The 16787-nt window shown below is 45.3% G+C and overlaps 1 protein-coding gene across 1 annotated transcript in view; it reads left to right on the top strand.

Moving 5' to 3' along the window:
- Positions 1–16787, top strand: part of LOC137646644 (galactosylgalactosylxylosylprotein 3-beta-glucuronosyltransferase S-like) — a 44687-nt gene that overhangs the window by 26027 nt on the left and 1873 nt on the right. The window contains exon 2 of the mRNA XM_068379749.1: positions 8327–8591. Coding sequence (XP_068235850.1) covers positions 8327–8591 — 265 coding nt within the window. The remainder of the gene's footprint in view (positions 1–8326; positions 8592–16787) is intronic.

Genomic DNA, 16787 nt, shown 5'->3' with positions numbered 1-16787 from the left:
GTTTGCATCATTTTATCTTAAAGATGTCCAGTCTCTTTACGAGAACTGCTACACCCTGGGACCATTCGTAGCAGCGAGTGCAGTAGTAGGTGAGGGCTCAGCCACTACATTCCCTTAATCCCATAACCTTTTTTAACCTTTCTCTTGAATACTTTTATTGTTGTTTTTATGGTTGTTACGGTAGGCTAAGAAGCCTTCCGCATCCTTTTGATTTGGCGGGTGGTCAATTCATTCTTGAGAAGCGCCTGGGTTAGAGGTTGTGTAGAGGTCCTTTAGTAGGGGTTGCAGCCCTATATACTTTAGCACCTTTGAGTTGATTCAGCCTCCAAGAGGAACGCTGCGCTCAGTAAGGAAGACGAACTTAAAAAAGAGGCAGAGTAACGGTTCAAGTCGACTTCCTTACCAGGTACTTATTATTTCATTGTTATTTGAGATAACTGTTATATGAAATATGGGATACTTAGCTATCCTTTAATCTTGTACACTGGTTTTCACCCACCCCCCTGGGTGTGAATCAGCTACATGATTATCGGGTAAGTTTAATATTGAAAAATGTTATTTTTATTAGTAAAATAAATTTTTGAATATACTTACCCGATAATCATGATTTAATTGACCCTCCCTTCCTCCCCATAGAGAACCAGTGGACCGAGGAAAAATTGAGGAGGTGTCAACAAGAAGTACTGTAGTACCTGGCCACAGGTGGCGCTGGTGAGTACACCCCCTTCTAGTATTGTGATAGCTGGCGTATCCCTCCGTAGAATTCTGTCGGGCAACGGAGTTGACAGCTACATGATTATCGGGTAAGTATATTCAAAAATTTATTTTACTAATAAAAATAACATATTTACAAAGCATTTTGTCTGTATGCTTTTTGGGTAGTATCTCATTATTCCTTTTCTGATGAGAACTATGATGCTGCTATCAATTTGTTGAAGGAAGAATGTCATGCAATGGTTCGTGAGCAGAAGTTGTATGGTGTGGACCTTCTGGAATAGGGCTTAGCAGAGTGTAAGCTTCTTGGTCACATTATTTGCTCAGTTATTTCCTTCAATTAAAATGGAACTTGTTCATAAAGAGGATAACAATTATCATTTTTAGTTAGAGAATTATTTTACCTCTATACTGACATTAACCAAACTTTAATTTTCAATATTAAACTTAGCCGGTGATCATATAAGCTGTCAGCTCTGCTGCCCGACAGAAAAACCTAAGGACAAAATACGCCAGCGATCGCTATACAGGTGGGGGTGTACATCAACAGCGCCATCTGTCGAGCAGGTACTCAAGTACTCCATGTAAACACAGAACCAATTTTCTCTCTGTCGTGCCACCGGCAAGACCTACTAAATACGCTGTTGCTTACTGGATTGGTTTTCACAGATTTTGGTGAAGTACACATTTCTAGTTATTAGCTTTCGCTTTGCAGAGGTTATCTTCAATACTTCCTTGCATTCTTTGATTGAATTTTGGATTATTTGTTGACGACTTGGATAGATTTTGAATTCCCCTTTGACTAATTCAAGATGGCTGACCCTTCTCAAGTCCCTAAATACAGAAAGTGTAGTGCTAGGGACTGTTCAAGGCGTCTTCCGAAGGCCTCTATCGATCCGCACACCATTTGTTCCAATTGTCGGGGTAAAACCTGTCAATTGGAAGATCGATGTGAGGAATGCGTTGGGCTTTTGGAATTCGATTTTCTCGAATTCCTGAAATATTAACGTAGGCTAGAGAGAGATAGAGTCAGGAGAAGTTCATCTCGCTCCGTTGATTTTTCCTCTCCCCATGCCCCACAACCTATTCCTTCCCCTGTAGTGGTTGCTCCTGATCCCCCTTCTAGCACTCAACAACCTTCGATGGCAGATATGATGCGTGCCATCCAGGCTCTGGGTGAGAGAGTCGAGTCATTGGCGAGTGACCGTAACCAACTCATGGTAGACGTCAAGGAGTTGAAGGGTAAGAGTGCAGTGGGTAGTGACAAAGTGAGTGGTAGTGTTGTGGAAAGTGTTAGTGTTGCGCTTGAGGGTGCGTCTGTTCGTGCCTGTCGTCCTCCCAGTCCGGGACCTCTTGCAAGCTCCCAAGCCCAGGGGAGAAGCAATGTCGTACGACCAAAGGGTTCGACAGGCTTTAATCAGCGGACAGACGTTCCCTCCGTGGTTTCGGACGTATCTTGCCAAGATCGCCCCACCCACAAGAAGACGAGAGAGCCCATTTATTCCTCGTCTGCGGAAGATGTTTCTCGGAAGAAACAATGGACCAAGGTCTCACGACCTCTCAAACGCAAGGTCCCTTCCGCGCAAGTCCAACGGCCCAGTTGTAGCCACTGGGTCAGTTCGGACTCGCTGCAGTCTTCCGATGACTGCACACCTCCTAAGAGAGGCAAAGCGGTACCGCAACAGGCAGTAACACCGTCTGTTGCCGCACCTGCTACTGTAGACCCTAAGTGGGCTTTGCTGCAGACCATGCAGACACAGTTAACATCTTTAATGCAGGACTTTCGTGCGGAGAAGGTTGACGCTGCACCCGTTAGCCTACAACCAACCACGGTTGTGCGTCCAGTTGACGCTGAGGCTACCTTCTCCCGCACTCCAGCTGTGAGAGTCCCGCCACCCATGCGCAGTGTACCCTGCCAGCCGCATGTTGACGTTCAGCGACGCACGGAACCCTCCGTTGACGTTCGCGAGTTACAACAACAACCTAAGTTGTTTTGTTTTGACGCGGTGCGTCAACCTCCGCAACCCACTGTGGTTACCACTACTCGCCCACAGCAGACTAGACAGTCAGGAGTAGACGCTTTGCGCCCCCGCGCAGCTATGGTTGTTGCCTGCTCACAGACTGGCCAACAGTTCCATGACGTTGCGTCCAGTGCAGTCACGCATGCACCCGTGCTGCCGGACTCAGCTGACCAGCCAATTCCTACTCCTTTGCCGCTTCCTCCTCAGCATTCTGACGATGGACTCTCTGATGATGACGACGCTGCACACCTTGACGACCCGCACACGGACATCGACGAACCCAAGACCACGCCTCCCTCCTTGGACTTTAGGAAAGTTCTTGCACTGTTCAAGGATATGTATCCTGATCAGTTTGTTTCTGCAGCCCCACGCTCTCCTCCTTCTGAGTTCGCTTTAGGCACGCAGTCATCCGCGCCTGCCTTTACGAAGCTCGTCCTCGCCCGCTCGTCCAAGAGAGCTTTAAGAGTGTTGGGAGATTGGATGCAGTCCAAAAAGCACCTTGGGAAGACAGCATTCTTGTTTCCCCTTGCGAAACTCGCTTCCAGATCGAGCGTCTGGTATGCCACGGGAGAAGTTCTCGGCTTGGGAGTTCCTGCCTCTGCCCAGGGCGACTTCTCAAGTCTAGTAGACTCTCCCCGCAGGCTGGCCATGAGACGCTCCAAGATTTGTTGGACTCCTTCAGATTTAGACCATCTGATGAAAGGAGTGTTCAGAGCCTTCGAAGTGTTTAACTTTTTGGATTGGTGTTTGGGAGCGTTGAGCAGGAAGACCTCCCCTTCTGACAAGGAAACTTCCATGCTCATTATGTCCTGCATGGACAAGGCCATACGGGACGGTTCCAGTGAGCTTGCTGCTTCGTTCGTATCCGGGGTCCTCAAGAAACGGGAAAACCTTTGCTCCTTCTTGTCAGCTGGAGTAACACAATGTCAGAGATCGGAGCTTATGTTTGCTCCTCTCTCGAAGTGCCTTTTCCCAGAGGAGTTGATCAAGGAGATTGCTGCCTCCTTGATTCAAAAAGACACGCATGACCTGGTTGCGTCATCTGCCCGCAAAGCCACCCCTTTGCCTACCGTGTCTAGACCCAGGATGGATACTCCAGCGTCAAGATTTATTCCGCCCTTTCGTGGCAGAGCCTCCAGCAGAGGAGGTACTCGTGCCGAAGGGAAACGTGGGAGTAAGAAGAAAGGTACCAAGTCCTTTAGAGGCAGAGTCTGACTGCCACCTTCTTCAGACAGCAGTGGGAGCCAGACTCAAGAACTACTGGCAGTCCTGGGAGAACAGGGGCGCAGATGCACAATCTGTGAAGTTGCTCAGAGAAGGGTACAAGATCCCATTCTTGCGCAAGCCCCCTCTAGCAACGACTCCCATCGACCTCTCTCCCAGGTACAGAGAGGAGGACAAGAGACTAGCTTTGAAGCAAGAGGTGTCTCTCTTACTAGAAAAGGGAGCGGTAGTCAAAGTCCGGGACCATCAATCCCCGGGCTTCTACAACCGTCTCTTCTTAGTGGTAAGAAGACAGGAGGGTGGAGACCGGTGCTAGACGTCAGTGCTCTGAATGTCTTTGTCACAAAGCAGACGTTCGCCATGGAGACGACAAAGTCTGTTCTAGCAGCGGTCAGGAAGGAAGACTGGATGGTCTCTTTAGACCTCAAGGACGCTTACTTTCACGTCCCCATCCACCCAGATTCCCAACCTTTTCTAAGGTTCGTTTACGGGAAGGTTGTCTACCAATTTCAAGCCCTGTGCTTTGGCCTAAGCACGGCGCCTCTTGTCTTTACGAAACTGATGAGGAATATTGCCAAATTCCTGCATTTAGCAGACATCAGAGCCTCCCTCTATTTGGACGACTGGCTTCTAAGAGCTTCGTCCAGTCGTCGCTGTCTGGAGAATCTAAAGTGGACTCTAGATCTGACCAAGGAATTGGGTCTCCTGGTCAGACTCTAGATCTGACCAAGGAATTGGGTCTCCTGGTCAATATGGAAAAGTCCCAACTGGTCCCATCCCAAACTATAGTGTACCTAGGGATGGAGATTCACAGTCAAGCTTTTCGGGCTTTTCCGTCGGCCCCCAGAATAAGTCAAGCCCAAGGATGCATCCAGAACATGCTAAAGAAGGACCGATGTTCAGTCAGACAGTGGATGAGTCTGATAGGGACGCTTTCATCACTGGACCAGTTCATTGCGTTAGGGAGACTGCACCTCCGTCCCCTTCAATTTCACCTAGCTGTTCACTGGAGAAAGGACAAGACGCTAGAAGCGGTCTCGATCCCCATTTCCGAGAAGATGAAGTCATCACTGACTTGGTGGAAGGACAACATCAACCTCAGAGAGGGTCTGCCCCTGGCTGTTCAGACCCCCAACCACGTTCTCTTCTCGGACGCATCGGACACGGGCTGGGGTGCGACATTGGACGGTCGGGAATGCTCGGGCACTTGGAACTCGGAGCAAAGAACGTTACATATCAACTGCAAGGAGCTACTGGCAGTTCATCTGGCCTTGAAAAGCTTCAAGTCCCTCCTTCTAGGCAAGGTGGTGGAGGTGAACTCCGACAACACCACGGCCTTGGCGTACATCTCCAAGCAAGGAGGGACCCATTCCATGACGTTGTACGAGATTGCAAGGGACCTCCTCACCTGGTCAAGAGATCTAAACCTGTCTCTAGTAACGAGGTTCATTCAAGGCAACATGAATGTCATGGCGGACCGCCTCAGTCGGAAGGGTCAAATCATCCCAACAGAATGGACCCTTCACAAGAATGTGTGCAAGAGACTATGGGCCACATGGGGCCAACCTACCATAGATCTCTTCGCAACCTCGATGACCAAGAGGCTCCCAAATTATTGCTCGCCAATCCCGGACCCAGCAGCAGTTCATATAGATGCTTTTCTACTGGATTGGTCCCATCTAGACCTTTATGCATTCCCCCCGTACAAGATTGTCAACAAGGTACTGCAGAAGTTCGCCTCTCACGAAGGGACAAGGTTGACGTTGGTTGCTCCCCTCTGGCCCGCGAGAGAATGGTTCACCGAGGTACTGCAATGGCTGGTGGACGTTCCCAGAACTCTTCCTCTAAGAGTGGACCTTCTACGTCAGCCACATGTAAAGAAGGTACTGTACACCCAAGCCTCCACGCTCTTCGTCTGACTGCCTTCAGACTATCGAAAGACTCTCGTGAGCTAGAGGCTTTTCGAAGGAGGCAGCCAGGGCGATTGCTAGAGCAAGGAGGACATCCACTCTTAGAGTCTACCAGTCGAAGTGGGAAGTCTTCCGAAGCTGGTGCAAGTCGGTATCAGTATCCTCAACCAGTACCTCTGTAACTCAAATAGCTGACTTCCTTTTATACCTGAGGAAGGTAAGATCTCTTTCAGCTCCCACGATCAAGGGTTACAGAAGCATGTTGGCAGCAGTCTTCCGTCACAGAGGCTTAGATCTTTCCAACAACAAAGATCTACAGGACCTCCTTAAGTCTTTTGAGACCTCGAAGGAGCGTCGTTTGGCCACACCAGGTTGGAATTTAGACGTGGTACTAAGATTCCTTATGTCAGAAAGGTTCGAGCCACTACAATCAGCCTCCTTTAAAGATCTCACTTTAAAGACTCTTTTCCTCGTCTGCTTAGCAACAGCTAAAAGAGTCAGTGAGATACACGCCTTCAGCAGGAACATCGGATTTTCATCTGAAACGGCTACATGTTCTTTACAGCTTGGTTTTCTAGCCAAAAACGAACTACCTTCTCGTCCTTGGCCGAAATCGTTCGATATTCCAAGCCTTTCTAATTTGGTTGGAAATGAACTAGAAAGAGTCTTATGCCCTGTTAGAGCTCTTTAAGTTCTATTTAAGACGAACTAAACCTTTACGAGGACAGTCAGAAGCTTTATGGTGTGCTATTAAGAAACCTTCTTTACCTATGTCAAAGAATGCAGTTTCCTATTATATCAGACTGTTGATACGAGAAGCTCATTCCCATCTGAATGAGGAAGACCATGCTTTGCTGAAGGTAAGGACACATGAAGTTAGAGCTGTCGCAACTTCAGTGGCCTTCAAACAAAACAGATCTCTGCAGAGTATAATGGACGCAACCTATTGGAGAAGCAAGTCAGTGTTCGCGTCTTTTTATCTTAAAGATGTCCAGTCTCTTTACGAGAACTGCTACACCCTGGGACCATTCGTAGCAGCGAGTGCAGTAGTGGGTGAGGGCTCAACCACTACATTCCCCTAATTCCATAACCTTTTTTAATCTTTCTCTTGAAATGTTTTTTATTGTTGTTTTTGGGTTGTCCGGAAGGCTAAGAAGCCTTTCGCATCCTGGTTGATTTGGCGGGTGGTCAAATTCTTTTCTTGAGAAGCGCCTAGATTAGAGGTTTTGATGAGGACCTTTAGTATGGGTTGCAACCCTTGATACTTCAGCTCCTAGGAGTCGCTCAGCATCCTATGAGGATCGCGAGGCTCAGTAAGGAAGACGTACTTAAAAAGGCAGAGTAATTGTTCAAGTCGACTTCCTTACCAGGTACTTACTGTATTTATTTTATGTTTGTTATTTTGAATAACTGCTAAAATGAAATACAAAATACTTAGCTCATAATAATGTAAACATGTAATGCTGGTCTCTACCCACCCCCCTGGGTGTGAATCAGCTTATATGATCACCGGCTAAGTTTAATATTGAAAAATGTTATTTTTATTAATAAAATAAATTTTTGAATATACAGTACTTACCCGGTGATCATATATTAAAGGACCCTCCCTTCCTCCCCAATAGAGACCCAGTGGACCGAGGAGAAAATTGGTTCTGTGTTTACATGGAGTACTTGAGTACCTGCTCGACAGATGGCGCTGTTGATGTACACCCCCACCTGTATAGCGATCGCTGGCGTATTTTGTCCTTAGGTTTTTCTGTCGGGCAGCAGAGCTGACAGCTTATATGATCACCGGGTAAGTATATTCAAAAATTTATTTTATTAATAAAAATAACATTTCATATTTCTAATTTGAGAGAGAGAAAGAAAGTACTGTCGATAGGAAGGACAATTTTTTAAAGGTAGCAAGAACAGCTTCAACTTTCTAAAATTTGAGTACTTTTCTTGGTGGTAAATAGGATGCTAAGTATGGTACAGTAATTGGTTTTGTAATGTTTCTGGACATGACGTGTCGGACCGTACTTCATTTTAAAACTTACGGATCACACAGGAAGTGATGCGGGGAAGAAATCCCAATCCTGTGGTTGCATTCATATTGATCTATACACTAGTTAGATGGATTACTCTGTACTGTTTCCAAAGAGGAAAACGTTAAAAAATGAAAATACCGCTTGCTTATGAATATCGATAAACTAATGAAAACTATTGGGTAATTATGCTTATTTGTATAGTTTTTTATGGAGTTCAGTACAAGAATAATTTATTTCAATCTCTAGTTTTATGTCATGAAATTATTATGATTATTCTTATTAAAATTATCCAACTCACACTACCACTGCCTTTCCCAATCCCACTCCAACTCCCATTAACAAATATATAAAAAGATTAACTTCTACTTGTTTTGTATACAATTTAATAATAGCTACATGAAAGTAATAAGTTGCTACTTTCTTTCAGGCTCCTTCAAAACCAGTCGTAGCACCCTATATTCAAGATAGAAGATACTGTAAGCCAGGAGAATGGATAGAGGGCCTCCCTCCACTCTACATTGTAACTCCAACTTATCCGCGTGCGGAGCAGTTACCTGAACTCACTCGGTTCGCTCAAACATTAATGAACGTTCCAAATGTGGTGTGGATCGTGTCAGAAGATGCACCTCAGTCCACTCAAGCTATTGTTGATTACCTGAAGGAATGTGGCCTTAAAACTGTATATCTTAGGGGTAAGTTACTGGAGTGTATATCATTTCTATAAACCTCTCATAATGTTCATATTTTCTTTCCTTCAAATAGTGCATGTCCCTAATAAAGTAATGAAATCCTTGTAGTTTAACCCTTTTACCCTCAAAGGACGTACTGGTACGTTTCACAAAACACATCCCTTTACCCCCATGGACGTACTGGTACGTCCTTGCAAAAAACTGCTTTTTCAATATTAAACTTACCCGATGATCATATAGCTGTCAGCTCTGCTGCCCGACAGAAAAAACCTACGGGCGGAATACGCCAGCGATCGCTATACAGGTGGGGGTGTACATCAACAGCGCCATCTGTCAAGTAGGTACTCAAGTACTCGATGTCAACATAGAACCAATTTTCTCTCTGTCGTGCCACTGGCAAGACCTACTAAATACGCCGTCCCTAACTGGATTTGTTTTCACAACGATTTGGTGAAGTACACTATTCCAGTTTTGAGCTTTCGCTATGCAGGGGTAATTTTGCTTAACACGTTATAGATCTATTTATTTTATATCTCTCCACCTTTATAGGCCTCTTCGATTAACTTTCCATTTATTATAAACTTATAAAAAATAAATTTTTATGTTTGTTTATATGCGACCTTTCCTAAGTAGGCGGTCCTAACTTGGAACCAAAGTTAATTAACATTGAGCCCGTTATATCGTATTTAACCTTTAAAGAATTTAATACTTTTTTAATTTTAATGTTTTATGAAAGAATTTCTTTGATAGTCTCGTACTGTTTTCAAAGATGAACTAACGTTTAGTTTTTTAGTCTACACAGTTGTTGACGTTCAGAACGTTCAACATGCGCTCTATCGTTACGATAGAGAGAGAGTGTATCACGGTTTCACTTTGCAGTAAGAGTAAACTGATTCTAGCGTTTCGTTCATTCTTTCTTAGCTTAAATGGTTTAAATTCTAAATTAAAGGAACTTTTTATTTGGAAAACCTTTCAGTTTTTTCCTTTAGCAAATAACATGTTTTAACGATATATAATTGGGCTCTTCTCTCAGGTGCGAAATCAAGAGAGAGAGAGATAGAGACGGAGGGAGAGAGAGGAGAATAAACGTTTCGTTCGAGCGGGTAACGTTGTTCTCGTTTTTTTTACTCTCCTCCCTAGTCGCTGTAGGGGAAGAAGGTAAAACGTTTCTAGGGTTTTATTCTTCTTCCCAGGCTTTGTGCGGTGAGAGATTGTAAACGTAGTTTATTTGATCTAGTGTTTAGTCTCTTTTCCAGCCACTGAATTCTTTATCTTTATTTATGTTTTTCTGTTGCATTGTAAGACTGTTTTCGCAATTACTACCTTTTAATGAAGGATAGGATTGCGTGTTTCAGGTAGAAATCAGTTAAAGTTTCGATTTCAGTGAAATAAGTGCAAAACAGAAAATCAAAAGTGATAAAGTGATATGCGCAAAGTGTTACAGTGTTGCGTCCGAGGGTTCGTCTGTTCGTGCCAGTCGTTCACCTAGTCCGGGACCTCTTACAAGCTCCCAAGCCCAGGGGAGAAGTAATGTCGAACGACTTATGGGTTCCACAGGCCTTGATCAACGAACAGACGTTTTTCCCTCCGTGGTTTCGGGCGTATCTACCCACGTTAGCCGACGTGAGATCGCCCCACCCACACAAAGACGAGAGAGCCCATTTATTCCTCGTCTGCGGAAGAGGTTTCTCGTAAGAAACCATGGACCACATCTTGCAGCTTTTTAAGTGCAAGTCGGTCCCTTCCGCGCAAGTCCAACGGCCTAGGTGTAGCCACTGGGTCAGTTCGGACTCGCTGCAGTCATCCGACGACTGCACACCTCCCAAGAGAGGCAAGGTGGTACCGCAACAGGCAGTAACTCCGTCTGTTGCCGCACCAGCTGTTTTAGACCCTCAGTCACAACGGACAGTAGCTCCGTCTGTTGCCGTTTTTTGTAGACCCTAAGTGGTCTTTACTGCAGTCTATGCAGACTCAGTTAGCTGCGGTTATGCAGGAGTTTCGTGCGGAGAAGGTTGACACTGCTCTAGTTAGCCTACAACCTGCCACGGTTGTGCGCCCAGCTCACGCTGAGGCTGCCTGCTCCCACACTCCGGCTGCGGAGAGCTCCACCTCCGATGCGCAATCGACCCTGCCAGACGCATGTTAACGTTAGCCGACGTGCGGCACCCTCTGTTAACATGCGTGAGCTACCGCATCAGCAGTGGGAAGGTGGAGTCAAGCTGCCGTGTTTTGACGCGATGCGTTAGTTTCCGCAACCCACGGCAGTCCCCACCACGCACCACCACTCCGCTTTGGTTGTTGCCTGCTCCCACTCTCCGACTGCGGAGAAGGTTGACGATGCACCCGTTTGCCTACAACCTGCCACGGTTGTGCGCCCAGCATGGCTGCCTGCTCCCACACTCTTGTTGTGAGAGCTCCTCCACCCATGCGCAGTCGACCCTGCCAGACGCATGCTGACTCCCACAGACACACAGAGCACTCCGTTGCCGTGCGTGAGCTACCACAAGCTGCCGTGTTTTGACACGGTGTGTCAGCCTCCGCAACCCACTGTGGTTACCGCCACTCGCCCGCAGCAGACTAGTCAGTCAGGAGTTGAGGCTTCCCCACACAGCTTTTGTTGTTGCCAGCTCACAGACTGTCAAGCAGTTACATGACATTGCCTTCTGGTCTGCTACTAATGCACCAGTGCTGTATGTCCTCACGCACCTGTTGTGGTTGACAGTTCAGTTTTTGACAGTTCACAGACTGTCAAGCAGTTACATAACGTTGCCTTCTGGTCTGCTGCTTATGCACCAGTGAGACCCTCACTGAGATAACCTAGCTTTTCTCGGACATGGTTCCTGTAGATGAGAAAGTGCTGTTCTCCCTCCTTCTGATATTCCTTTGAGGACTCTGTCATTTGGAGAGGAGCCTTAAGCTGCTTAGCCTCCTATGGACTTTAATTAAAGCATAACAAGGCTTCCAGGGATGGTAAATGGTTCCGCTTCAGTCGCTAACCCCGTCTGTTGCCACACCTGCTCCCATAGACCCTAATGGGCTTTGTTGCAAGACATGCAGTCCAAGCTTGTGTCCTTGATAGAGGATTTTTTTACGGAGAAGAACCTTCTAGCCAACAACCTTCCTACCGGTTGGTTGTACGCCCTGTTGACGCTGAGGTATCCTACTCACGTCCGCCAGTTGAGGTGGTTCCTCCACCGGTGCGACCCAGTGTGGGTTGCCAGTCGCACGTTGACCTTAAGCGACTCTCGGAGGTGGTTGTGGACGTTCAGTGTGTCACTAGGAAGACGTTCAACAACCAGCAGAGGTGACTTGTTGTGACGCAGTGCGGCAACCTCAGCAACCCGGTAGGGGGTTGACTGCACAACCCAGACAGTCTAGACAGTTTCGGGTTGACGCTGTACTTCCTCGCGTCCCCATGGTTGACAGTTCACAGACTGTGCAGCAGTACCATGATCTTGTGTCCGGCTCCGTCACGCATCCACCAGTGCGACCGGATTCAGCGAGTCAGACGTTGCCCACTCCGTTGCCGTTTCCTCATCAGTTTCGGATGAGGAACCCTCTGATGAGGACATTGCTGAACAAGACGATCAACCCCCAGCCCTGCTATCCATCCAGAAGATGCTGAAGAAGGAACACTGTCCTGTCAGGCTGTGGATGAGTCTGGTTAGGACACTGTCATCCGTGGTTCAATTTGTGTCACTTGGAAGACTACACCTCCGTCCTCTTCTGTATCATCTAGCTTTTCACTGGAAAAGGACAAGACGCTAGAAGCGGTCTCGATCCCGGTTTCCGGAAAGATAAAGTCTGGTCTGACTTGGTGAAAGGACTTTATCAACCTTTGAAAGGGTCTTCCCCTGACTGTTCAGACTCCCAACCACGTTCTCTTCTCGGACGCATCGGACGTAGGCTGGGGTGCGAACATTAGGCGGTAGGGAATGCTCGGGATTATGGAACTCGAGTCAAAGGACAATGCATTTCAACTGCAAGAAGCTACTGGCAGTACGTCTGACCTGGAAAAGCTTCAGGTCTCTCCTTCAAGGCAAAGTGGTGGAGGTGAACACGGACAACACCCTGCTTTGACGTACATCTCCAAGCAAGGAGGGACCTACTCTCTGACAGGGTACGAGTTCGCAAGAGACCTCCTCTCCTGTTCAACAGGTCTAGACTTTTCACTAGTAACGAGGTTCATCCAAGGCAACTTGAATGTCATAGCAGATTGTCTCAGTAGGAAGGGACAAATAATTCCAACATATTGGACCCTCCACAAGGATGTATGCAAGAGACTTTGGGCCACCTGGGGCCAGCCAACCATAGATCTCTTCGCAACCTCGATGACCAAGAGGCTCCCAATACTTTGCTCACCTATCCCGGACCCAGCAGTAGTTCATATAGATGCCTTTCTACTAGATTGGTCACATCTAGATCTATATGCATTCCCTCCGCTTCTAGATTGTCAACAAGGTACTGCAGAAGTTCGCCTCTCACGAAGGGACAAAGTTGACGCTAGTTGCTTCCCTCTGGCCCGCGAGAGAATAACTCACCGAGGTACTTCGATGGCTAGTAGACGTTCCCAGAACACTTCCCCTAAGGGTGGACCTGCTACGTCTGCCACGCGTAAAGAAGGTACTCCAAGGCCTCCACGCTCTTCGTCTGACTGCCTTCAGACTATCGAAAGACTCTCGAGATCTAGAGGTTTTTCGAAGGAGGCAACCAGAGCGATTGCTAGAGCAAGGAGAACATCCACCCTTAGAGTCTACCAATCGAAGTGGGAAATCTTCCGAAACTGGTGCAAGTCAGTATCCGTATCCTCGACCAGTACCTCTGTAACTCAAATAGCTGACTTCCTCTTATATCTGAGGAAAGAACGATCTCTTTCAGCTCCCACTATCAAGGGTTACAGAAGCATGTTGGCATCAGTCTTCCGTCACAGAGGCTTAGATCTTTCCAACAATAAAGATCTACAGGACCTCCTTAAGTCTTTTGAGACCACGAAGGAGCGTCGTTTGGTTACACCTGGTTGGAATTTAGACGTGCTTCTAAGATTCCTTATGTCAGACAGGTTCGAACCGCTTCAATCAGCCTCCCTGAAAGATCTCACCTTTAAGACTCTTTTCCTGATATGCTTAACCACAGCTAAAAGAGTCAGTGAGATTCATGCCTTCAGCAAGAACATCGGATTCTCATCCGAAACGGCTACATGTTCTACAACTTGGTTTTCTAGCCAAACACGAGCTGCCTTCTCGGCCTTGACCAATATCGTTCGATATTCCAAACTTATCGTATGGTTGGAAATGAACTAGAAAGAGTATTATGTCCTGTAAGAGCTCTTAAGTTCTATTTTAAAAACCTTTACGAGGCCCGTCTGAAGCTTTATGGTGTTCAGTTAAGAATCCATCTTTGCCTATGTCAGAGAATTCTTTATCCTATTTTATCAGACTGTTAATACGAGAAGCTCATTCCCTTCTGAATGAGGAAGACCAAGCTTGGCTGAAGGTAAGGACACACGAAGTTAGAGCTGTCGCAACTTCCGTGGCCTTTAAACAAAATAGATCTCTGCAAAGTATATTCGACGCAACCTATTGGAAAAGCTAGTCAGTGTTCGCGTCTTTTATCTTAAGAATGTCCAGTCTCTTTACGAGAACTGCTACACTCTGGGACCATTCGTAGCAACGAGTGCAGTAGTGGTGGGGGCTCCACCACTACAATTCCCTAATTCCAGAACCTTTTTAATCTTTCTCTTGAAATATTTTTGGGTTGTCCGGAAGGCTAAGAAGCCTTTCGCATCCTACTTGATTTGGCGGTTGGTCAAAATCATTTCTTGAGAAGCGCCTAGATTAGAGGTTTTGATGAGGACCTTTAGTATGGGTTGCAACCCTTCATACTTCAGCTCCTAGGAGTCGCTCAGCATCCTATGAGGATCGCGAGGCTCAGTAAGGAAGACGTACTTAAAAAGGCAGAGTAATTGTTCAAGTCGTCTTCCTTACCAGGTACTTATTTATTTTATGCTTGTTATTTTGAATAACTGCTAAAATGAAATACGGAATACTTAGCTCATAATAATGTCAACATGTAATGCTGGTCTCTACCCACCCCCCTGGGTGTGAATCAGCTATATGATCATCGGGTAAGTTTAATATTGAAAAATGTTATTTTCCTTAGTAAAATAAATTTTTGAATATACTTACCCGATGATCATAAATTAAAGGACCCACCCTTCCTCCCCAATAGAGACCCAGTGGACAGAGGAGAAAATTGGTTCTATGTTGACATCGAGTACTTGAGTACCTACTTGACAGATGGCGCTGTTGATGTACACCCCCACCTGTATAGCGATCGCTGGCGTATTCCGCCCGTAGGTTTTTTCTGTCGGGCAGCAGAGCTGACAGCTATATGATCATCGGGTAAGTATATTCAAAAATTTATTTTACTAAGGAAAATAACATATTTACCATTTTTTTTTTTTTGATAATTTTTTGAGAAATTTCAGGCATTACCCAAGAGAATGAGACCAACCTGACCTCTCTATGATTAAAATTAAGGCTGTTGGAGCAATTTGAAAAATATATACTGCAAAATGTGCTTGAATAAAAAATAACCCCTGGGGGTTAAGGGTTGGAAAGTTCCAAATAGCCTAGGGTTAAAAGGGTTAAGGTAAGGAGCACCAGTGGTTACATGTTCTTCAGCTTTTCGGTTGCATCGGTAATATGAAGATGTATCCTCTCCAGATGGTGATAAATTAAGGTACTACTGTATAGTCATCATCATTGTCATCTCCTACGTCTAATGATGCGAAGGGCCAAGGTTAGATTTTGCCATTCATCTCTATCTTGAATTTTTAAATCAATACTTCTCCATTCATTTCCTACTTCACGCTTCATAGTCCTCAGCCATGTAGGCCGGGATCGTGCAACTCTTTTAGTGCCTTGTGGAGTCCAGCTAAAAAATTGATGAACTAATCTCCCTTGGGGAGAGTGAAGAGCTTACCCAAACCATCTCCATCTACTGTATAGTACAGTAGTTTAAAAAGGGAACTGAGTAAAATTTCTAGGCTAAAACTGATCTAAAGGATTTGCTCTTGCAAAGGGAGATTTAAAGCCAGCCAGCTATATACGGTAAAACCAAGGGAAAAGGATGAAATGTTAAAAACAGATAGCAAAGTAGCTTAGCTGGGCACCCAGGGATGCTGGGAAGAACTTATAGTGAACTCTTACTAATGCCTTTGGAAGACAGAAAACTGAGATCATGGCCTTATATGCCTCCTCTCAATAAACTAAGTGCCTTTAAATGACTGTTTATTGCTTATGTGCCAAACAGTTATTGTTTTGTTTTTGATGTGGTAGTTCTTATGATTTCCTCTGGCCAATTGTTTTCTTTTTGTATGATTGTTTGCTTGAATCTTGTTTGAACGGCTGTATACGTTGTTTGGGCACTAGCTCGTCTCATTCTTTTCTTTTTTCAAACTGGAGATTAAGAATTAGCACCTCACTTGGTTAAATGAGTTTCTTCATCTTGAACACACCGGTTTCTGTACGTACTAGGCAGTCATTAGGAAAACAGTTTAGTAACATTTTATAACTAGGCAGTCATTAGGAAAACAGTTTAGTAACATTTTATAACTAGGCAGTCATTAGGAAAACAGTTTAGTAACATTTTATAACTAGGCAGTCATTAGGAAAACAGTTTAGTAACATTTTAGAACTAGGCAGTCATTAGGAAAACAGTTTAGTAACATTTTATAACTAGGCAGTCATTAGGAAAACAGTTTAGTAACATTTGTTAAATATATTAATAAAAGGGCTATTATAAATTACTGTAGTCTAAAATACATACACATACATATACCAAAGGCACTTCCCCCAATTTTGGGGGGTAGCCGACAACAACAAGAAACAAAACAAAAAGGGGACCTCTAGTCTAAAATAACTATTGGATAAATCTAAATCAGGGACTTCAAAATACATTGTTAACTTTGGGTAAGATATGTAACTGATCCCAAATTCAGAGGAAGGCTGGTAATTCAAGTTCCCGTATAGTGGTAAAGCCTTTTATTCTACTAGACAGATCATTGCCTGCCAATCTATTCCTGGATTACAATATATTTCCTGTCTAGTTAAGCTGAAATCACACTAGGCTTTATTTTTGCCAACAGTTTGCTGCCAAAAATGGGAAACTGGATGCTTGTTGCTTGAGATATTGGCT

Source organism: Palaemon carinicauda, chromosome 9, assembly GCF_036898095.1.
Source record: "Palaemon carinicauda isolate YSFRI2023 chromosome 9, ASM3689809v2, whole genome shotgun sequence".
Lineage (NCBI taxonomy): Eukaryota > Metazoa > Arthropoda > Malacostraca > Decapoda > Palaemonidae > Palaemon > Palaemon carinicauda.
The sequence above is the reverse complement of the archived record's forward strand: the minus strand, read 5'-3'. Positions and strand labels throughout refer to the sequence as shown.